Source organism: Vombatus ursinus, unplaced genomic scaffold (assembly GCF_900497805.2).
Source record: "Vombatus ursinus unplaced genomic scaffold, bare-nosed wombat genome assembly UNPS02014789.1, whole genome shotgun sequence".
Classification (NCBI taxonomy): domain Eukaryota; kingdom Metazoa; phylum Chordata; class Mammalia; order Diprotodontia; family Vombatidae; genus Vombatus; species Vombatus ursinus.
In genome coordinates, this window is record NW_020954567.1 from 14,996,622 (window position 1) to 15,021,200 (window position 24,579).

The 24,579-nt window shown below is 34.4% G+C and overlaps 1 protein-coding gene across 3 annotated transcripts in view; it reads right to left on the minus strand.

The window, feature by feature from the left end:
- COP1 (COP1 E3 ubiquitin ligase) overlaps positions 1 to 24,579 on the minus strand; it is a 237,442-nt gene that overhangs the window by 69,905 nt on the left and 142,958 nt on the right. For all 3 annotated transcript variants that reach the window (XM_027868647.1, XM_027868646.1, XM_027868645.1), the window contains one exon: positions 341 to 458. In XM_027868647.1, the coding sequence (XP_027724448.1) occupies positions 341 to 458 (118 nt within the window). The remainder of the gene's footprint in view (positions 1 to 340; positions 459 to 24,579) is intronic.

Genomic DNA, 24,579 nt, shown 5'->3' on the forward strand with positions numbered 1-24,579 from the left:
GCCTTTCTTTGTATCCCGAGGGCTTAGCATAGTGCCTGTCACATAGTAGGAATTTAATAAATGACTGCTGTCTTAGGAAATTACAGGACTAATGGCAAAATTTGCAATGTTTCTATTTTATTTTTCTTAATTTTTCTGTGCCATAAGGAAAGAAACAGATTTAGCAAACTAGAATACATTTTCTTTTCCAATTCTAGAAATCATAACAATTTGCTGTTCAAAAGAAAAAGCAAACACACCAATGCTATACTTCAGAAAGACTCACACACAATGAAATATCTAGTAAATGATGGAAGATTTACTCATGTTAGGCTCAACCCAAGAATGCAGAAATACTTACGCAGAAACAATTTCCTCCCCACTCACAAACTTTGCATAGGAAACTGCTTTTCGATGTCCTTTGAACACCATGATGGGCTGTTTAGTGTTGCGAAGATCATAGTAATGGACACAGTGATCTACAGAAAAAAAAAGGGACAAACAGAAATGCAATGAATGGAAAAAACAGAAGCCTAGTGGCTTTTGCCACATGGTATTGATACTTTATGGCCAAAAACTATTACAAATTATGCTAAACCAGTAATACTCTGAAAATGCAATGTTATGAAGACTTGATTCATTAACAATGACCAAAAAAAGGTAAATTTTTTTTTGTATCATTCCTAGGAAATGATATTGAACAAAAACACACCGAAATCATAAAAAAATTAAAATAACATAAACCATATATTCCTGAAAAGAAACTCCACTGGAATTTGACATAGATTGTTAAGGGAAAAAACTGTCACTTTAATCTTATATGGATTTTAATATTACACATGCTATCACTAACTTTTGAATGAAAAATATTTCTGTTAAAGTTAAGTACTGTACTTTCTAGATACCTCCTATACACTATTTCACTCATTTTCAATAATGCCAGAACTATATGAGTATGATCAAAACTGCCAGCAAATTAAAATTTTTAAGCAATGTTCATTCAAGATCCAAAACTCCCTAAGCTTTCTTTTCAATCTAGAAAGATTAATCAAGAACTGAGTATTCTTTTGCTATCAGTTTTTAATGTTCCATTAATTTTGGGACTCTAGCTATTACAGAAAAAAAAAAAGCAATGAACTCTGATAATGAACCTAGAGATGGGTTAAAATAGTTAATTTTGAAAAAACAGGGGGCAGCTAGGTGGCGCAGTGGCTAGAACACCAGCCCTGCAGTCAGGAGTACCTGAGTTCAAATCCAGCCTCAGACACATAACACTCACTAGCTGTGTGACTCTGGGCAAGTCACTTAACCCCAATTGACTGAAAGAAAGACAGACAGACAGACAGGAAGGAAGGAAGGAAGGAAGGAAGAAAGAAAGAAAGAGAGAGAGAAAGAGGCTCTTTCTTTATGGCTAATCTAAAATATAAAATTAGGTAGTTTGACTCCCCCCCACCCCTGTTGTATTTCCTCTTTCCTCTGATTTCCTAAATAACAATGGCCCCAAACCCACCTCAAAATTTTAAACGATTGAAAAGATAATCTCTAAGTTACTGAAAAGACTAAAAATATTCAGCAAACATCAAAATCAACACTATCTTATAGAGTTATATAAGTACATTGGATTTTAATAAATATCTAACATACTATAAATAAGACAAAAAATGATTATACAACAGAGAGTAAAAATGTGAGATTCTAAACAGATGCAATAGAAATATTCATCCCCTTCAATGTTAAGGTTATTTCTTGTTGTTCCCTCCCCCTCCCCGCCCATAAAAGCTACTCTGGAAAGCAAAATATTTTTTCCTAGATGAGGTTTCTTAGAGAATATAAAGTAGATTTAAATTTCAAACAAGGGAAACTGAGGAGCTTTATAAAACAGTTTTATATTTAAAGAAAAAGTATGGATGTAAAACTGAAATAAAAGAACAAATCAAGCAAAGAAATTTCCATGACTGGGAAAAGAAAGAGACTGTCCCTGGTAGAGAGGATTCTCATCAAACAAAGTAAGTATAACTAAAAAAAATTTTTGGCATGTTTTATTTATAGTGTAGCTTCATTAGTTGTTTGAGGCTACTTAAGATTTGGATCTGCTAGACAGAGCTAGAGCATTCCCTAAGTCAAGTATTGAGTCACTTACCTTATCTAGACATAAGTTTACATATAAGTAAAATGAGGTTATCTTTATGGATGGACTCTATTAGCTCTAAATATTGCTCCCTGTGTTTTATTCTCTCTTAATATGTCATTATATACATAGGAGAGATTTTTGTCCATTTTACCTTTATGAATAAACAGCATTATCCTGTCTCTTTTGAAAGACATACAGAAAATATACTATTTTCTATCCATTGTCAGTACAACAAAAATGAGTACTAGTAAAGTCTAACAAAGTTTTTCTGGTTGGGCTCAAATCTAATAAATACTGTAAATCTTTCTTGGTCTCCAAGGCCAAGAATATCAATGAATAATCAAGTGAAAACTAATGGGTAAATGTTCTCCAAAACATATTTAAACAATTTCAGTATACCTAAAGTTATTTAAGAACCTACTAATGTCATGATTTTGAAAGGATAGATAGATGTTTCTTTAAATCTCCAAGTCATGAACATTTGCTTATCTAGACATGATTCTCTCCAAGAAATGGAGAGAACCTTTTGGATCTATGAATATGAAAAGAGTTCATGACCAAATAAGGGATAGAAAAGATCACAGAAGATAAAATCAACAATTTTAATTATATAAAAATTTTAAGTGTTTACACCAACAAAAATGATCCAATTAACATCAGAAGGGAAATATGTAACAGGGTAAAAAAAAAACTTTGAAGCAAGTTTCTTTGATAAAGATTTTGTATCCAAGACATATAAGAAATGGATTCAAATTTCTTAGAAATTGAAGCAAAACAAAGTTGATGCCATTCAACCGGTGAATAAAGTTGTACATGAAATAGAATAAATATTACCGTGCTGTGATAATGAATACATTGAATATAGAGAAACATAGGTTTACATGAATTGCTACAAAGTAAGCAGAGCCAAGAAAATAACATATACAAAGTCTACAATGTACACATAAAGAACAACCACTGCAAAACAAGCCAAAGTGAATTCTGAGCAAGAACAGAGGCAGAGCAAGATGGCAAAGTAAAGGCAGGGATTCACCTGAGCTGTCACAAATTCCCCTCTCAACTTTATAATAACTCCTGAAAAAGAATTCTGGAGCAGTAGAACCAACAAAAGGCTGGGGTGAAAGTTTTCTAGCCCAGGTAGGCAGGAAACATCTTTCTCACAGGTGTGTAAGTGGTGGAGCAAAGTAGAGTGCAGTATAGTGCAGGTTGCCCCCACTCCCACAAGCCAGCAGCAGGCCTTGGGGCTGGCTGCACTGGGGGCTTCCAGAACTCTCAGCCCACAAATGGTTAAGACAGTCAGTCAACAACAAAACCCCTACAAAATTACCAAGAATAAACACAGCTCCAAAGAAGACATGAGAAGACACCTCAGACTCCACTCCTTTGCAAAAGCGAGAGATCCTTATGTATGGAACACTGCATATCATATATTTTCAGACTTTTGTCATGTACTGATCATTTTTGCTATTCTTTTTTCTCTTTTATACGAGATGACTCTCTTAGATTGTGGAAGGAGAATGATATTGGGAGAAATTTTAGTGATGGAAAAAAAAGTTATCATAAAGAATTTATTTTTGTTAAACGCAAGGAAAAAAAAGAACCATTCCCCTATAGATAACTCACCAAAGGCTATGAATAGGCAGTTTTCAAAGGGACAAATCCAAACTATCAACAATCAAAAGGGAAAAAAGTGTTCCAATACACACACACACACACACACATACACACGACTCTTAAATTCCACCTCCCACTAACGTGATTGGCAAAAATGATAGAAAAGGAAAATGACAAATAGTAAGACAAACAAAGAACACAGGCATATTACTAGTGAGGTTGTGAATTGTCCAGCATTCTCAGTCAACAAGTATTTATTGTGGACTAAGTGCCAGGTGCTGTGCTAAGAGCAGAGGATAATAAGAAAGCCAAAATTAGTACCTACTCTCATACAGCTCACAGGCTAATGGCAAGAAAATATGCAAACAATTGCATACCTATCCATTTTAGGGATAATTTCACATGGAAGATACTAGCAGAGGGTACAACAAACAAAAAGTAGTGGGGAACTGGGGAATGATCCTTTTGTAAAGATGAGATTTGAGCTAAGTTTTAAAGGAAGTCAAGGAAATGAGGAGGCCGAGAAGAGGATGAAGAGAATTTCAAATAAGAGGACAGCTAGTGAAATAAGGAGATGGAGAGAGGCTAGAGTCACTTGATCATACAGTATGTGGAGTGGAATAAGGTATAAAAAGACGGGAAAGTTAGAAAGGGACCAGGTTATGAAAGATTTTAAATGCCAAACAAGACAATTTTATATTTGATCCTGGAGATCAAAGGGGAAAACTGGACTTTAGTGAATAGGAGAATGCTACATGATTTTAGAACACACCACCTCACTCAATGTCTGTCCACATAACTGCAAATCCAGGACAAAGGTTGTTGCGTGACAAATTTAGCAACTTGATTATCAATTGAGTATTTTAGCCATGAAAGTACTACTACCCAATTAGCTTTATTCCCCTATTAAATTCATGTTTTGTGTGTCTATGCTTGTTACAAGTCATCCAAATTTTGGTAGGTGGGTTTAATTTTATAATTGAAAGACACCATTTCCTTTATACCATATAGATTTTCTCAAAACTAGATAAAAATACCAGTTGCTAAAGAAACAGAAAGCCTTAAAAGCCAAAGTAAATCAGAAAAATTAAATTCTAGGTACCTTACAGAAACATCTCCTGACCAATCAATCAAGAAGCAATACTGCCCTTCTACATAGCAATAACTGTGACATTCAAATCCTTCTTGGGCTTTCTATTCTATTTGACACTGACAAATTACAACAGTAGGCAGTGAAAAACATTTCTCTATTCATTTCAACTTAAGTCACTTACAGTTACTTGTGATTTAGGCAGCCTTTGAGTAGGGAATATTTATGAATCTGAAATATGTATTAAATCAAAGCTGGGCATACCTATTTACCACTTGTGTTAGTTTGACTCCACTAAAACTATAAACTGAGGTTTATAGGGCTAGAAGACTTACTTTTTCTCACTTATTACTTATCATCTGACTTAATTATTTTTAAATTCTTTTTTATTAATTTATTTTAAACTTAAATACACAAGAAATGAAAAAGAAATATAAACTTAAATACAAAAGAAAAAAGCATTGTCATGTACACAGCAAAACATGAGAGGATTCAAAATATACAGCATAAATTTCCATTTCAAGAAAGCCTATATAATAAATACTATGCATTGTGTTCACAGCTGTCCATCTTTTCTTTGCTTCCTTGTAAGTTTTCTTTTGTTCTCTTCTGTGCACTCTTTACTTTATTCTTTTCCCCCCCTTACTTCCCTAGAAGACTACAATTAAGCACAGATCTATGTGTGTGTCTGTGTACATATACATATGCACACACATATATACACATATACACACATTCATATATACAAAGATATAGACATGCATATGTGCATACATATACCTATGTATACATATATACACTTAGATATCTATAATCATAGTCATGTATAGACATATAAATTTACGTGCGTCTATGTAGGACTGTATTATACTTATTTGTCCTCTATTTCTCTGAGGGTAAATAACCTGTTTCTTCATAAGTCCAAGTCTTTCCATATTTTTCTAAGTCCACCAACTCAATATTTCTTATACCACAGCTATATTCCAACCTTATACTGTATGGTTATTTTAAATAGTCTAAAATAGAACAGATTAATATGGTTCACATATAGTGTAGTTTCCCTATTTTTCTTTTTTAATTAAATCTATTTTAGCTTTAACTTTGTCTGAGATCATGATTACTACCCCTGCTTTTTTTCCCTAAAAAATTATACTCCTGATCTTTATATTATGTTTGTGTGTATCTCTTATTTCCTATCTCTCCTGACTCCTCTACTTTACTTCTACCCACTACCTTACCCTCCTATTACTTAACCTAAACCTCCCCAGGATCCCTCCCTTATCCTCCCATTTCCATTAATCTAAACACCCTTCTATTAACACCCCCCTTATCCTATTCCTCACCTTCCCCTCTAAAAATCACTCCCTTATAATCTCCCTTCTCCCTATCGCCTTAGCCTTTTATTTCTTTCTAAATTTAGAAGACTTTTATACCCCCAAATGTATGTATATATGTATAAGTATATGCGTGTACATACATATGTACACACACACACACACACACACACACACACACACACACCCCTCTTAAACCCATTCCCGATGAAAGTAGGATTCCACAACTACCAGCCCTCCTCCCCCATCTTATTCCTCTGTACCAGTTCTTCCTCTTGCACCTCAATTGCATAAAAATAATTATCTTTTTTTTTTCTTTTTTTGCTTTTTGGCGAGGCACTTGGGGTTAAGTGACTTGCCCAAAGTCACACAGCTAGTGAATATCATGTGTCTGAGGTTGGATTTAAACTCAGGTCCTCCTGACTCCAGGGCTGGTGCTCCATCCACTGTGCCACCTAGCTGCCCCAATAATCACTCTTTTTACCTGTTCCTAAATGGTTTTACTTTTTTAAATCATACCATACTCAAGTCTGCCCCAATCTTTCTTATAAACTACCCAATTACTACTAACAATCTTAGACATGCGTTTTACATTTTACATACAAAAAAGGTAAACAGTCTGTCCTTAGTGAGTCCCTTATAATTAGTCCTTGGTATGTACCTTATATTTCTCTGGATCTTATATGTCAAATCTTCTATTAAGGTCAAGGTTTTGTGTTTTTTTTTTCTAAACAAAATCCTGAAACTCTGACAATTCATTAAATGTCCATTTCCTAAATTCAAGATTATGCTTAAGTTTGCTGGGTATGATATTTTCAGCCATAACTTCAGTTCTTTTGCTCTTTGATATAGTGTCCTAATACCTGCAGTCTGTTAGTGTCGCCGTTGCTAGACATTTTGTGATTCTAATTGTGGTACTGCCATGTTAAAAATTTTTTTTCTTGTTGCTTGTAATATTTATCCTTGAGCTGGGAGTTTGGGAATTTGACCATCATAGTCCTGTAGGTTTTCCTCGTAGAATCTCTTTTCTACTTTCTCCTCTTGTTCTAACACTTCAGTACAATTTTCTTTAATTATGTTTTGTATTATTGTATCAAGATTCTTTTTTTTTTAATCATAGCTTTCAGGTAGCATGATTATTCATATGTTTTCTCTTCTTGATCTGTTCTCTAGATCAGTTTTTTTTTCCTTATCAGATGTTTCACATTCTCTTCTCTTTTTTTCACTCTTCATATTTTGTTTTATTATTTCTTGGTCTTTTATAACTTCTCTGGCTTCGCCTTACCCAATTCTAATTTTCAAGGAGTTGTTTTCTTTTTTAAGATTCTGGAAGTCCTTTTTTAATTGCTTGATGTTCTTCTCATAATCTTGTTTTTCTTGGATTGTTCTTATTTATTTTAAATTTTTCCTCAATTTCTCTCATTTGATTTTTAAGTTCTTCTATGAATTCTTTTTGGGCAGGTGACCACTTGATGTTACTCTTTGGGATAGGAGAAGCTTTTTTTTTTTTTTTTTTTGCTGCAGTATCCTCCTCTGGAGATGAACCTCAGTCTTCTCTATTCCCATAGTAACTTTCTAAGGTTAGAATCTTTCTCCTTTGCCTGCTCATTTTTTTTTTTTAAGTATTTGTAGCAGCTTATTTTTTGTAATCACCTCTAGTCCTGGGGTAAAGTGGATGGTGCCTCTGGCCTCAGATCCTCCTTCAATTCTCCCCTCTGTCCTACCACTGAAACCAACAACTCCACCCTCCTGTAAGTGTCCACAGCCAGCTGTGTCCCCGCCCCACTTCTTCTGCACTCATCAGGAGTGTGCTGGTTCCTTCTCTCCCAAGGTTGCTTCTCAGCAGCACAGCTAGAACTGGTGTTTCTTATCAGAAGAGGTTCCCTCAATCTTCAGCTCAACCCAGCTAATCCCAGGGCTCGCTGCTTGCTGTTTCAGAACACCTAAACTGGAGGTGTTTACTCTTCATAGTGACCAAACCTTGGACCTGGGATTTTTCTTTGGTGATTGTCCCAGGAGGACCACTGTGCTGCCCCAACTCTTGTTTATTTTTACTGCTCTATGTTTGCTCTGAGGTGCTATTTTATCTTGTTGCGGTGGAAATCTGGAAAGTTTGGAATTTTCTGACCTACTCTGCCATCTTCCCAGAATCCTCTCCTCCAATTCTTTTATTCAATAAATACACATACAAAAATGGTGTCCCATATAGGTTATCTTAGGTATCAATGGTAAATAAGACTGCTTACTACCATTTATTTCTCTAAATACTCTAGAACAATTTACATTAGTGAGATAATTGTCCTCTCTGTTCACTGAAGAGAAGCAAAGTCAATTTTGTCTTGTTAAAATTACCAAAAGCACCACTCACCAATAACCAACTTTTGACCATGAAAGCAGCAGAATATCTTTCAGAAATTCTGAGTTCTATTTTAGATTTCATCATTATTTGATACTTTGTGTAAGGATCACATCAAAGCAAAATGCTTAATGTAGAAGTACTGATATTTCATTATTCTCCAACTGGTTTATTCTTATCCACTTGTTCCCATTTGGTTGTCTTATTCCTGCCATTCATGAGGTAGGCAAAAGACATGCTTCCATCTGCTTGCCAATTTCTGTTTAGATGGTCTTAGTAAAGATCACCCAAGTTATAGACAGGGTGAGCAGGGGGAATGCAACAAAATTTAAGAATTCATTTCTTTACTTTTAAGAATTAAGCTTGAGGGAAGCAGTACAGCATCCATTTGGGGCCAGTTCCGATCACCTAAAAGTCACTTGAGGCAGAGACTTAAGCTGGTGAACCATGAATTCCCAGCACATGAGGAGAGTGAAATGCTTTGAGATCCAGTCTTCAAGGAAATCACAATCACAGGGCAGCAAGTCAGAAAGTGAGCAGTAAGGGACAAATAAGGTGAGAAAAAAGTATAGAATTACCAAAGATTTCTGGAAGAAGGAAACTCCGTGACCTTGAACATAAAACAGATAATCAACAGGAAACAAGAGCAGCAACAGAAAAAAAAATAATGGCTTCCAATCTAATAAATGAATTCAGACATCTGTAAAGAAATACTACAAAGCAAGTGAAAACTATTCAACATTTGATAAGGCAGAGGACCCTGTGGAATATGAAAAGAACATGGGAAAACATATGCTACTCCTGAGTGATTCAAAAGAGAAACGAGAACTACGAGAGTAGAATTTATGGCCTATGCAGCAAAAATAATGGGCAGCAAAGACAAACTTGAATTTGTAATGGTAAGCCTCAAAGAACCAAAACAATAGATTGAGAATGCAAATACACAAAAATGAAGGACAACCTAGAAGAAAAGAAGCAAAAAACAATAACATCAAAAGAAAATACATGGAATAAGCATATAAGCAAAGACAGATTAAAGACAGGTTGTGTGGGACAACCTAAGGATCATAACTCTCCCAGAAGAGAATGATAGGACAAAAATAAAAACAAACACAAAAACAAAAAAAAAAAAAACACAAAACCTTAACATCAAAATGTGGGAAATAATACAGGGAAAAAAGCACTACCATACTTGATTTTTTAATTAATCCATTTATGGTTATGTTTTCACCAGGCTCTAGGTTTGTCATTAATTTGTGTTACCAATAAAAAGGCCTTTGAATCTGTTCTGTTCACTGTAGAAGACTTTTATATTTTATCCTCCCTTTCTCTATACATCCTTTATCTCTCAATAAAATAATGTTCTATTCTTAGATGGTTTATCACCCTATTGTGTTTAGTATTTAAAATAGCCTAACCTTTCAAACAGAAGGTGAAACAATGAAATAAAGGTATAAAAAAAGGGAAGTGATCTCTATTTTCTAAGAACATGGGCTTTTCAAAAGTATTTCATAATCAGCAATGATTTCCTACAGAACATGTGATTTTAAAAGGCTCAAAGAGGAACCCTTTTGCCTGAATCCTTTCAGTAAAGTGTATATTACAAAGATGCAAAGTCTAATTTTCTCCTTGTACTGAATGGATTTTGTTAACTACACAAACATTTGATAGTTTTGCTTTATTGTCGCCTTGTGTTTATCAAATTACAATTAGGGTTAAGTAGATGCTTCCAATGTACTTTACTACCTACTTAGGTAGGTATATTGATAGTTATAACTAAAATTTCCAAAGAATTATTGGCAAAATGCAAACTTCTCAAGGAAGTCAGCTTAAATGTCATCTGTTTGAGTTTGTTACATTGTCTCCTCCAATAAGATCTAAATTGCTTGAAGGCATTTTTTGTTGGTGTCAATGATGTGGAGCACATAGCAGGTGCTTCTTAAGGGACTGATTCTTCTCCATCATGGCCCCCATTTATTTCTTTCACAACTTTCATTTGGGGAAAAAAAGATTGTTAAAGGTAATAATAATGATCACTCTTAAGGATGATTAAAATGCATCATGTGATTTCCTAAATGCAAACCAGCGTATTTTATTTCTATTCAATTGCAGTTCAGTTCGCTAGTTATCTGAAGTGCCTATAGTGATGGGCAAACTCTACTGAGTTGGCCACACAACTGTGTATCATAACCTAGGCAAAAGACAGTCTCAATCCATTTAGAATTCTTATGTGGATAGATGTACTGGACAACAGTTATATAATGGATGTCATTTAGAAGGCTGTACAGCAAATTAGAGATTGATATCGGCATGATGGAATGAAAAAACAGGAAAATTTGAATGACTTCATTATCTATATGAAATCCTCCCCCCCCCATCATATCCTACATTTTTATCATCAGCTTTATCCCAATGAATCTTACTTCAGAAAAAGAAGAGCAACAAAGCTATAATGTCTAATGAACATCAATACAAAAATATTAAATAAAATATTAGCAAAAGAGATCAAAGTAACATATCAGAAAGATTATACACTATGGCCAGGCTGGATTTATACCAGAAATGCAGGCTCAGTAGGAAAATTATAAACATAAGAAACAATATTAATAGCAAAAAGAGTAAGTTACATGCCTATGTCACTGGATAAAAAAAAACTTCTAAAACCATATTTTTAAAAATATTAAAAGTTTTAGGAATAAATGGACCTTTTCTTGATGTGGAAAGACCATTGCTCTAAAACTAAGAACCAGCAAACATACAAGAATAAGAGTCATTCACCAATAGGTATATCATCAAAGGACATAAACAGGCAGTTCTCAACAGAAAAGCAGGCTATCAATTAAAATATGAAGACATGTTCTATATCACTATTGATAAAAGAAACATACATTAAAACATTCTGAGGTTGAACCTCACACTCATTAGACTGATAAAGATGACAAAACCAGAACGATAATGACTATTAGAAGGGTTGAGGGAGGACAGGGTAACTAATGCATTGTTGGTATAGGTATGAATTAGTCCAGTCATTTCATAAAGCAGTTTGGAACTATGTCCCCCAAATCACTAACCTGTGAAAATATCCTTTACCCAGGAACACCAAAGACAGAAAAAAAAAATGACCTATATGTACAAAAACATTCACATCAGTACTTTTTTTGTCATAGCAAAGAATTAGAAAATAAAGAGTAGATATCAATTGGGAAATATTTGAACAAAATATGGCATATGAATGTAATAGAATATTTTTACAATGCAAGAAATGACAAGAGAAAGATTCAGAGAATTGGGGAAGGTTTTAATTGACTCAGAGGATAAGGAAAAACTTTAATACAACATTCTAAAGAAAAACAGCTTAAATGTAACAATGAACCATAACTTCAAAGTAATAATGCTTTCCTTCTATTGACAGAGAAAATAGACTAGATATGGAAAACAAGACAAACGTTTTTCAGACATGGGCAATGTACAGATTTGTTTTGTGAGATTATATTTGTTTTTGCATGAGAATTTTTTAAATTGGAGGTTGGAAATTAAAGGAAAGAGGCCAGTGAACAATCTCACACACACACACACACACACAATGAGGGAGGGGAGTAGGTAATATTGAAAGATCCATATTAAAATCTATCTTCAAAAATAACTAAAAGAGCTCCAACAAATACTATTGTTCTAAACAAGTTGACTCTGAAAAATGGAAAGCAGACACTGACTGTCATCAGCTCTAAGTTTAATTGAGGTGAATTAGCTATTCCAATTAGCCCAGAAACTATATGTCAGGCAACACATTTTAGCTTTTGACTGTTATCTTTTGTTTGTACATAAACGAATTAAGAAGCATTTATCAAGAGCTTACTATGTGCAAAGTACTGTGCTAAGTGCTGGAGATACAAACAGAAAGTTAAGACAGTCCACTTTCAAGGAGATCACATCCTAATTAAGAAGACATATCACAATCAAGTTTATAAATTTTTAAAATGCACAGAAGAGAATGAAAGTTAAGAGGAAGGCAAAAATATGCAGGACAGAATTGGAACTAGCATGTTAAATTTTTTTACGTACTTTCAAAAAACCCAAGTTGAACTTATATAACAGAGTTAGTTTCATATATAATCTTTCTTTTTAATATGGAAAAAATAAAGAGACATCAATGATAAAGGTGAGTTTGGTAACAAGACAATGAGGGCACAGTGGATGGCAGAATTGTCAAATGAAGCAGAGTCAAACTAACCGGGATAAAATGGGGGTCAGACAGGATGCAATGGAATTTTTTTTTCCTTTAATAAAATGTGATTGAAACACAGGATTAAGAGAGAAGGTAGTAAGAATTTTGATACTTAAATTGAAGGGGAAATACAAAGTGTGAATAAGCGTGCAGACAAAATTGGCACTAACATTCTACTTTGGATACAGGAGTAAAAAATGCCTCTGCTGGCCATGTCACCAAGGTTAAACCCTTCAGTTGATGAGAAGGGAAAGCCAATGGTAAATAGTCATCAGGTGTACTGTATTGTATTGCGTGGAAAATAAGCAATTACTGTTTCCATAGTCTATCTGCAGAGGGAAACCCTTTAACTGATGAGGAAAGGCAAAGGTCAAGAAAGTCAATGAAGGGAGATGGTTAATTAAAATGTTTTCCCAAAAACTACTTGAAAACATCTGATTTCTTACCATATCAGTTAATAGCTTTAATGGTTTTGTGAGAAACATTAAGATGTTGGTTCTGGAAAAACAGAAATCAAGTGTGGATGGGCTCAGATCCTCTGGACATCTTGAACCTAACTTCCAACTTCTTACCTACTATCCAAAGAGTAGTTGCCACTGCACTATACTACTCAGGGGAATAAAGGTTTGGGCTAACTTGACAAAGATAACCTCAAATTCTGTGAAATTGAGGAACATTTTCCCAAAAATGTATGACCTTATCCACAAATTATTTGTCTGATATCTGTTAAATGAAAGATACTTTAAAGAACTCATGATCCCTTAATAATTTATCTATATCTGACAAATACTACTGAAATGAATCTTTGATTTCACTGATTCAGAACTTCTTGCCACTGAGAAAGCCTGCAACCCATCTATACCTGCTCATGCAGTATGACTCTTTATCATTTTCCAAATCAATCTCTTCAGAAAAGTTCACCACTAGGGATTCTATTCTGTATCCTTGAGGCCATCTTCACTTTCTGTTTAGTATTACTGGACCAACGTAGCTGTACATCCATCACTTGGGACCACATACTCTTTCAGAGACAGAATTCATTCATGATGTCCTTTACTCATGTTCTTGGGAATCCCTTGATGATTATGTGCTGCAGTGTGCTTACACATGCCCTATCCCAGATTTCTTTTTGTATTCCACATATTTGGTTCTTCTGAGCTAGAGGTACTCCACATCAAACCAACATTATTATTACATCAAGAGATGTCTGAAATGTACTTAAGAGCTTTGCCATTTCCCAAAAGTAATCCAATTCACTCTCCTTTTCAACTAGGTCAAACTCACTATCTATATACTATGTGCTCCAAATATATACATAGTTTTAGACAAACGTTAAAGGGGATCTTGACAACAGAAATGCTTTGTCCCCACTCAGTCATACTTGTGTGGATGGATAAGACAAACTCTTTGATTAAAAATCTCTTCCAAGATGTTCAGCAATTTTCTGAGACTTGATGCAATCAGCATACCATTGTCCTTAGACTGAAAGATCTGTAAGATGCCACTATTCACAGAGAATCACTCCTTAATATATATCCTATATTTGATCTCTTCCATATCCTTGGATGAATATACTCTCTTTTCCACCTTGCCTGATGTTTACTACCAGAAGGTCATGGAACATGGTGAAAAAAGAATAAAGACAAGAAAAAATAAATGGGAAAGTATGGTTAAAGAAATGAGAACTGCCAAAGCCTTACAGATTGCACAGAAGATTCATGACAATGTTACATGATCAATTTTTTTTTTAAATGCATTGGTGGGTCCTGGACATTGTTATCAGCAATTCTCTCTCTCTCTCTCTTTCTCTCTCTCACATACATACATACACATACACATACACACACACACACACACACATACCAACTGAATTCTGATATGAAGAAAAATTGTTATTGATGTAATAATTATCACTAAGATCAGGATTTATTTTTAAGAATAAGACATGACATTAAAATGCTCTAATTCTGAGTTATTTAAAAATAAAAAAAGGAAACGGACAATAGAAGTGACATTAAAACAGATTATAATAATTTCATTCAAAACCTTAACCAGTATAAATTACTACTGCCAGAAAAATAAAACGTATCCAAAAAGTAAATTTTTCAGCAAATATCTTCAATAGGACTAAACAGAAAGAGATGAATGCCAAAGGAACCACTGAGTTATAATAATGATTATAGGCAGTAACATCTCATTAGAGAAAAGGAAGGTTAAGCCAGTTTAGAAAGAATGTGGCAAGTTATCCAAGTAAACAAAGTCACTCCAAGGGCATTCAAAAGCAATAATAGGATTAAAAAGGAAGAAAAATGGAAAAGTTTTACAACAAACATTTTAACATACTATTTTCTTCAAGTACCATATAGGAATGATCATTAGTGCTGGAACACTGGCACAATTTTTTTAAATGCAGTCACAGGTTTCAGATTGGGAAGGCGGCCTAGCAATGCCAGATTTCAAACTACATTACAAAGAAGTAATTATCAAAATAATCTGGTACTGACCAAGAAATACAGTGATGGAACAGTGGAACAGATTAGGTACACAATACATAGTAATAATGACCATAGTAATCTAGTGTTTGACAAAACCAAAGACCAAAGCTTTTAGGGTAAGAACTCAACAAAAATTGCTGGGAAAACTGAGGAGTGGTTTGGCAGAAACTAGGCATACAACAACATCTCACACTGTATACCAAGATATGATCAAAACAGATAAATGATTTAGACATAAAGGGTAATATCATAAGAATACTAGGGGAACATGGGAAAATTTACCTTTACATTCTATAAAGGAAGAGTTTATGGCCAAACAGGAGATGGGATCATAGGACATAAAATTAATAATTTTGATGAAAGTAAAAAGCTTTTGTACAAATAAAACTAGTACTACAAAATTAGAAGGAAAACAAGAAATGGGGAAAATTTGCAGCAAATTTCTCTGATAAGAACCTCATTTCCCAAATATGTATAGTGAACTGAGTCAAATTTACAAAAATAAGAGCCACTGCCCAGTTGCTAAACGATCAAAGGATATGAACAGCAGTTGTCAGAAGAAGAAATCAAAGCTATCAATAGTAACACAAAAATGCTCTAAATCACTACTGATTAGAAAAATGCAAATTAAAACAACTCTGAGGTACTACTTCATACCTATTAGATTGACAACATGATAGAAAAGGAAAATGGATAAATGCTGGAAGGGATGTGGGAAAAGTAGGACACTAACACACTGCTGGTGGAACTGTGAACTGATTTAACCATTCTGGAGAACAATTTAGAACTATGCTCAAAGGGCTATAAAACTGTGCACCCCCTTTGACCCAGTAATACCACTGGGTCTATATCCCAAAGAGATTTTAAAAGGGGAGGAGGATTTATTTATACAAGAATATTTATAACAATTCTTCTTGTGGTGGTAAAGAACTGGAAATTCAGGGGATGTTCATCAACTGGGGAATGGCTAAAACAGTTGTGGTATATGATTGTGATGGAATACTATAGTGCCATAAGAAATGACAAGCAGGATGCTCAGAAAAATCTGGGAAGACTCATATGAGCTCTTGCAAAGTGAAGTGAGCAGAATCAGGACAACACTGTACACAGTTACAACAATATTGTAAGGATGATCAACTATGAAAGACTTAGCTATCCCGATCAAGGTAATGGTCCAAGACAATTCCAAAGAACCCATGATGAAAAATGCTATTTGCCTCAAGAGGGAACTAATGAATTATAAATGCAGATTGAACATACTTCTTAACTTTACTTTTATTGTTTTATTTTGTTTGTGTTTTCTTTTGCAATATCATTAATATGGAAATAGGTTCTGCATGACTTCACATACATGATCAATATCAAATTGCTTATCTTCTCAAGGAGGGGTAAAGGGTAGGAGAGACAGAGAATTTGGAACTTTTAAAAAAAATGTTAAAAGTATATTATATATATGCATATGTATATGTATATATTATACATTTAAAAAGAAATGGAATGGCAGCTAATTTATAAGTGATTACTCTGCCCCAAACAATATATAAAGAGAAACTGAATTGTAGGAATGTGTTTTTCAAAAGTGCTTTCAAACATTTCTAGGCTTTCTGTTAAAATATTTTAGGTCAAAATTGAATTTTTTTCCTCTTCTTTTAAAATTAAACTTAGAAATTTGTAATTCTGGAATGTAACTTTTAAAAAACAAATAATGGATAGGTAAACATATTTTCATACTAATAAATTTTTAAATAATGTAATATACTTTCAAGGCAATTCTATTAAATCTTTTTGACATTTTAATAGAAAAATTTGACAGGAAAAAGTATATCAAATACATACTTTTAAAAATTTAGTCAACAGCAAACATTTTCCACAAATTATCAGTAGAGTGCTACATTTAGATCTTTTCAATCTATTTTTTTTCCTATAATAGCTAAATTAAAAGGCACTGGCTCAACTTATTGAATCTTTAGGAAAAGAAACTGTAACCAATCCCCAAAAAGCTAATATTTTTTCTCTATGGTTACCTCCAATTTGATTTGTGTATAAGTTGTTTGTATACAGTTATTTGCATGTTTTTTCCCCCATCAGAATGTGAATTGAGAGAAGGAGCTGTGTTTTATTGTTGTTTTTTGCCTTTTGTTGTATCACAAGAACTTAGCACAGTACTTGGCACATAGTAAGCATTTAATAAATGATGGCTGACTTGACAGACTGAATGTACACTTTAAACCTGGCAGAGCCTATTACTCCCAGTACTACTTCCTAACCAGTGCCTGAACAGGCTTCTCACTCTGGTAATATGTCCATGCTTATGGCTTCCCTCTCTGATTACCGATTTCCTACCCAGAATTTCCATTTGGCAAAGTATATATACAGTACTCATTCTAATTTCTGATCTGGCTCAGACCTGGCAGAGATTTTGGTTTGTGTTTGTATTCACATTGCTTAGCCCAGCATACAGCATATAGTAAATGCTTAACAAGTGCTCTCTCTCTCTCTCTCTGATTAGTCAAGGGCAGGAGTGGGGAACCTGCTGCCTCTAGGCCTCATGTGGCCTTCTAGGTCCTTGGATGAGGCCTTTTGAATAAGTCCAAGTTTTAGGCACTTGAAGACCTAGAGGGCCACATGTGGCCTCAAGGCTGCAGGTTCCCCACCCCGGTCAAAGGTGAAAAGAAATATAAGATACTTTTCTGCTAAGTGTTGCATATCAAAATTATTCTGGCAAAGAAGTCCTGTGGAGAATAAGTAGAAATTTGGTGTCAAAATGGGGGAAAGAAAGGAGAGAAGGGTGTATTGAAATGTAAAGGAAACATTCTAAATGTCTTATAAATTAAATCTTTAATTCTATAGACAAAACATTGAAGATAGGAATAAAGATGAGGACAAAAAACAAGTATTATTAACTATGCTTAGGCTGCTGGAGGCAGCATGAAGACTATTACTGAAACTGGGTTACATATAACCCAGATGAGAACAGTATACAATTGAGAATATCCATTCAAAATCTTGGACTGCTGCTGGAAAATAAATGCCAAAGGCATAATTCCTGCGGCATAGTAATGATAACTTCACATAAATTGTATTACTAACTTCAGGGAAAAAATATTATGCCCTTAAAAAAACCACTAGATTATCTGCATTTATCCAAAAATGATTATGGTTTATATTATGTTTCAACTCAGTAAGCATGCAAATAGAATATTTTATTAACATCTCAGACAGCTGGTTTGATGGTTTTCCCTTCAGTGCTGAAAAGATAAAGTTAAGCCATTTCTCTATTCCTTCCCACTTGATACAGTCTTTGCGTAAAAAAAAAATTGGCTTTCAAAATTTTAAAATACATATTAAGAAGATTAATCCTCTCTTTTTTTAATCCTGTCATTATATGCTTGTAGAGATATAATTTTTCCCTTGAGGACTTCTTTAGCTGCATCACAAAAATTTTAATATGTTGTTTCATTATTATAATCCTGTGTCACATATTTACTGTTTCCATGATTTTTTCTTTGACCCACACACTATTTAGGATTTCTCTGTTAAGTCTCAATTTGGATATTTATTTTTAATTTGTGCTCCTTGAACTGATTATTATTTTTATTGTGTTACAGTCTACAAAGTATGTGTTTATTATTTCTACCTTTTCTCATTCATTTGTATTATCTCTATGCTAATACATAGTAAATTTTTATAAAAGTTCCACAAAGTGCTGAGAAATACATAATTTTTTTAGCAGTTCCACTTATAAGACATGGCAAGTCTATTAGCTCTACTTCTCCAACAATTTGTTCAGCTCTATATTTTCCCCTTTGTTTATGTTAGAATTATTCAAAATTTAGAGGGAAATTGAAATCTCCAGCCACTGTGTCACTATTTATGTCTGTAATCCAGGTAATTTTTCCTTCATGAATTTAGATGCTAAGGCATTTGAAATATATAAGTTTAATATTGATACTTGTTTTCTATAATTATTAAGCATAATGTGGTTTCCCTGTTTATCCCTATTTATGTTCTGAATGCTGATTTTTGCTTCGTATGACAATATGATTGCAAGTCCTGCTTCTTTTTTGGTGCATTAGTAAAAAATTTCCAACGGGCAGCTTGGTGGCGCAGTGAATACAGCTCTGGCCTTGGAGACAGGAGGACCTGAGTTCAAATCCAGCCTCAGACACTTAACACTTACTAGCCATGTGACCCTGGGCAAGTCACTTACCCCCAATTGCCTCACCCAAAAAAAAAAACAACAACAACACCAAGCCTTCATTCTTATTCTTTTGCTTGTATTTTTTAAATTAAATTAAACGTCTATTTTTGGATTTGCATTCTATGTCTGTTTTAAAAATGTCTCTTGTAAAGCAACAGTTTGTGAGGTTTTGTTTTCCTATTGAATCTAATAATTTTTCATTTAATTGGACTGTTTACAAATAGTTGAGGAAAGAAGGAAAGCAAAAGGGAAAGGAAAAAGGGAAACCAAACTGAATGTAGAATTGCAGAGAATAATAAGGAGTGATAAGAAGGTTTTCTTAAATAGCAATACAAAAAATAGGAAAAAAAATGGGAAAGAAGAGATCTCTTCAAGAAAATTACAGATATCAAGGGAACTTTCATGCAAAAATGCACATTATAAAAGACAAAACTAGTAGGGACTTAAAAGAAGCAGAAGAGATTAAGAAAAGGTGCAAGAATACACAAAAGAGTATACAAGAAAGATCTTAACATCACTGATAACCACAATGGTATGGTTACTGATCTAGAAACTGATATCCAGGAGAATGAAGTCAAGCGTGCCTTAGGAAGCACTGTTAACAATAAGGCTAGTGGAGGTAACAGAATTCTAACTGAGCTATTTTAAATCCTAAAAGATGATAGTGTTTAAGTGCTCTACTCAATATGCCAGCAAATTTGGGAAACTCAACAGTGGCTACTGGATTGGAAAAGATCAGTTTACATCCCAGTCCTGAAGAAGGGCAATGCCAAGGAATGTTCAAACTACCCAACAGCTGCACTCATTTCACACACCATCAAGGTTCTGGAGCAGAACAAACTGCCAACATTACCTGGATTATGGAGAAGGGAATTCCAAAAAAAAAAAATCTACTTTTGCTTCATTTACACTAAAGCCTTTGACTTTGTGAATCACAACAAAATGTGGCAAGTCCTCAAAGAGATGGAAGTACTAGTCTTCTAAGGAACTTGCATAGGGGCAGGAAGCAACAGTTAGAACCAAATATGGAACAACTGGTTGGTTCAAAATTGGAAAAGGAGGATGACAAGGCTACGTACTGTCACCTTATTTATTTAACTTATATGCAGAGTACATCATGCAAAATGCCAGGTTGCATGAATGAGATTGTTAAGGGTAATTGAGTACATTTATCTGTTGTTAGTTCATTATTTTGTTAGGATTCTTGGGTACCCAAGAGGATGAAAACTGTAGGAATTGCTTTACTTGATGCACATAAATTCTATTTGGGATGGGCTGGAAAGAATATGAGGATATGTGTAGGTCTTGATTTTGTTGATCACATTACTCTGAAGTCAGCATTTAATTGACTGGCGACGTGTGTGTGTGTGTGTGTGTGTGTGTGTGTGTGTACACACAAAACTGTGTTGAATTTATTTAGTTCTATCAAAACAAATAATATCTGATCAGGAGACTCAACTTAAAATTACTCAGAAACAAAATCAAATTTAACATTAGAAGGACTGCAATTTAAGAATACCTCAAAGGACCAAGTTTCATTAATTGAAACAGTGTACCAATTATTTAAATTTAGTTTTATCCATAAGGTAAAGAAAATAGGGATAGTATGATGTAAATTTTTTATTGTAAAGTAAAATTTTATATATATGTATACACACACACACACACACACACACACACACACACACACATTGCAAAAACTGAAAATGCCTGGTCCTTCTACTATTAAAGATCTGTTTTGACATAAGCTACAGAAAGTCAATTTGTCAAGAGGCATGACTTTTAATGATTAATATGTGCTGGGATTTACTTGAGTTCTTCCAAAGTGACTAAAAAATTCTGAATCTTTATTGTTTTTAGGGAAACCACAAAATATATTTTGATCTAGTTATTTTTTAAAATAAAATTTGATCCTCATTGCCTAACCACAAACACCTTTCAGAATATGAAGGACAGGGGCAGCTAGGTGGCACAGAGGATAGAGCACTGGCCCCGAAGTCAGGAGGACCTGAGTTCAAATCCGGCCTCAGACCAAACACACTTGACACTTACTAGCTGTGTGTGACCCTGGGCAAGTCACTTAACCCCAAGTGCCTTAAAAAAAAAAAAGAATATGAAGGACACTAAAAAAAAACACAAAAAAACCTCACCATCATTTGACACTAAAGGAATAGGAGGATGTGTATATGTCAATAAACCATTAATTAATACTTCCTCTCCGAAACCAGTGAAGATAGTCCAGAACTCTGTGCTCAAAAGCCTGTGGAACAGCAGCCTTCTCCAAATGACTGGTTGGTCCTGTTTCCAGTCCGGTTCCCATAGTCATCATTCAAAAAAGCAACCCTTGTATAGGTGTGACCTGGCAGCTGTTTGTACAGGTGCTGCAGCACCCATCTCCTTAGTAACTAACGCTACTGAAATCCAAGACAATACATTTCTTATCACCAAAGTACTGGGTTATCATTAAATAGTTCAGTATATATTATTTTATCAGTAGAAATGACACCCCAAACCTCAGAAATACTGGGTCATTCTATCTGACTTGCAGCTGAAATGCCCTCTATGTGTTGTTACTCCTTAGAATGTGAGCTCCATGACAGTGCAACTTGTCTTGTTTTTCTATTAGAAGCAGCTGGGTGGGACAGTGGATAGAATGCTAGACTTGGAATCTGGAAGACCTGAATCCAAATCTGACCTCAGACACTTAGTGACTAAAGTGCCACCAAATCTCTCTCAGCCATTTACTAATTTGCAGGATGGAGATAATAATAGCACCAACCTCCTAGGGTTGTAGTAAGGATTAAATGAGTATTTTTAAAGTGCTCTACAAGCTTTAAAATGCTATGCGGTATTGCTGCTGCTACTGTTGTTGTTGCTGAGTCTCTCGGTCAATGTGACCTCATACAACATAGCACGCCAGTATTGTCCATGGGATTTTCTAGGCAAAGATACTGGAGTGAGTTGCCATTTCCTTCTTCAGTGGATTAAGGCAAACATAGGTGAAGTAATGTGCCCAGGATCAAATAGATAGTAAGCATCCGAGGCTGGATTTGAACTCAGGTTTTTCTGACTCCAGGCCCAACCCTCTATCCACTGAACCATTTAGCTTGCTTCCAAGGCAAACAGAGGTTAAATGACTTGCCTAGGATCAAACAGCTAGTAAGTGCCTAAAGTTAGATTTGAACCCAGGTCTTTCTGATACCAGGCCCAGTGCTCTATCCATTGAGCAACCTTGCCTCTATGTGTTAGTTATGTGCTAGCAATTATGGTTGGAATCTGTAGTGCATTATATATAATAAATGCTTAATAAACACTTTTTCATTCACTCATTCATTAACATTCTATTAATAGGTAACAAGGTATTTTTATATTATCGAAAATTAGCAGAAATGGGTAAAAAAATTCACTGCATGATAAGGAAATACAGAATACAAATTACAATGGGCAGAGAAGCAAAAGAATCATTTAGTAAAAGTAGGAACCCTTGTAGCAAAAATTAATCTGTAATGACTGTGGCCCACATGATTATCTACCTTTTAAATCTAACCATAGTACATTTAAAATCCTAACCTATTCCTATTATGAAGCACATTATCATCAAATGATATTTAATAAATATCCTTAAGAGGACAGCCATACCCTAAGCAGCAGTACAGCTGCTCTCCATCATTACAGAAGCTGCAGATAATTTATTCTTATGAATGTAATACAACAAAAATCTGTGTGATTATAGTATAATAAAGCATAATTACTGTATTCATTTCTAGATTGTATACAATTATGTAGATGGAAGAGGGGATTCACATCAGAAGATTTCTCAGATCAATAATGTACTATCCTTTATATATATGGAGATAATATCTTTTACTGTCATTATGAGAGCATGTACAGTTACTTTTCTCAATAGTAATAGAGCACTTCTTCAAAATCACACTGTAAAGATTTTAACGTACAGGAAATGCAATGTCCCCCTGTACTTATTTTTAAAAAATTATCAAAAATGGAATTTGGTTTAGAAAAATAAAATGCAGTTATTAAAGAATCTCATTCAACAAAGCAACATCCAAGTACAAGGTTAAATGGGCTACACAGAATATCTCATTCTCCTTGCAAATCAAAGGCCAGTAATTGTGAAAGATGAAGTTTGTGCTTACAGAAAGGCAAACTGGACTGGAGACTATACTGATGGTCATTGTCTCAGTTCTGAGTTAAGTAACTAGTTTTTAATTCTAATTTCACAGATAAACTAAAGCACAAAAAAAGTGCAAAATAATGTAACGAAGAGAACTAGACAAGGAATACAGAAGGGGTGAGAAGTGTAAAGGGGTGGTCTTATATGTATCTTTTATATCTTTGGGCCTGAGTTCACTCACCTCTAGTGTAAGTGAGGGCAGACCAGATGGCATGATTCTAAGAATCAATATTACAATGTTCTTACCTAATCAATACTTATCTTATACTATTAGACACAACTGGACATATACTCTATCTTTTGCTGCATGTGCAAAAATGCAATCCATTTCTATTGGTGGTAAGAGAAGTTCCCATTGCTTTGTGATCCTACATTTATATTATCCCTTACAGATAATGAAATCAAAATTCAGCTAATGCAGTATTTATGTACTGTAACTCAGTTCTGGTCCCATGAGTTACATAGACAATCTGCTGCAAAGTTAATCCTTCAGAACATGCTATAAAATATAAGTTGTATGATTTAACAGAGGCAAATGACCTAAATGAAAAATGTAATACACATTAATTATGACATAATCCCAACAAGCATGGGGCTAATAAGCTAATAAAGAGTGCTTATTATTTTTACTCTGCAAAAACTTAACAAGGGATGAAGCCAATCTGATGGGACAAAAATATTTAATCAATAGTCGATTATTTCTTTGCAGTAACCTATCATGCCTAATATCATATAACCTTTTAAGTTGTTCTGTGAGTCCTAACTATTCACAGGTAGCATGAATTACCTCTTATTTGGTAACATTGTAACTAAGAAGCATCTCAGAGATGATATACTCTGATCTCTGAGAAGGAATCCCCTGGACCATGCCCCTTCAAAGTCACTCAATATTTGTTTAAATTCTTCCAATGGATAATTCACAACTTTCCATCCAAAGGGTAAAAGCCCATTCCACTAAAATT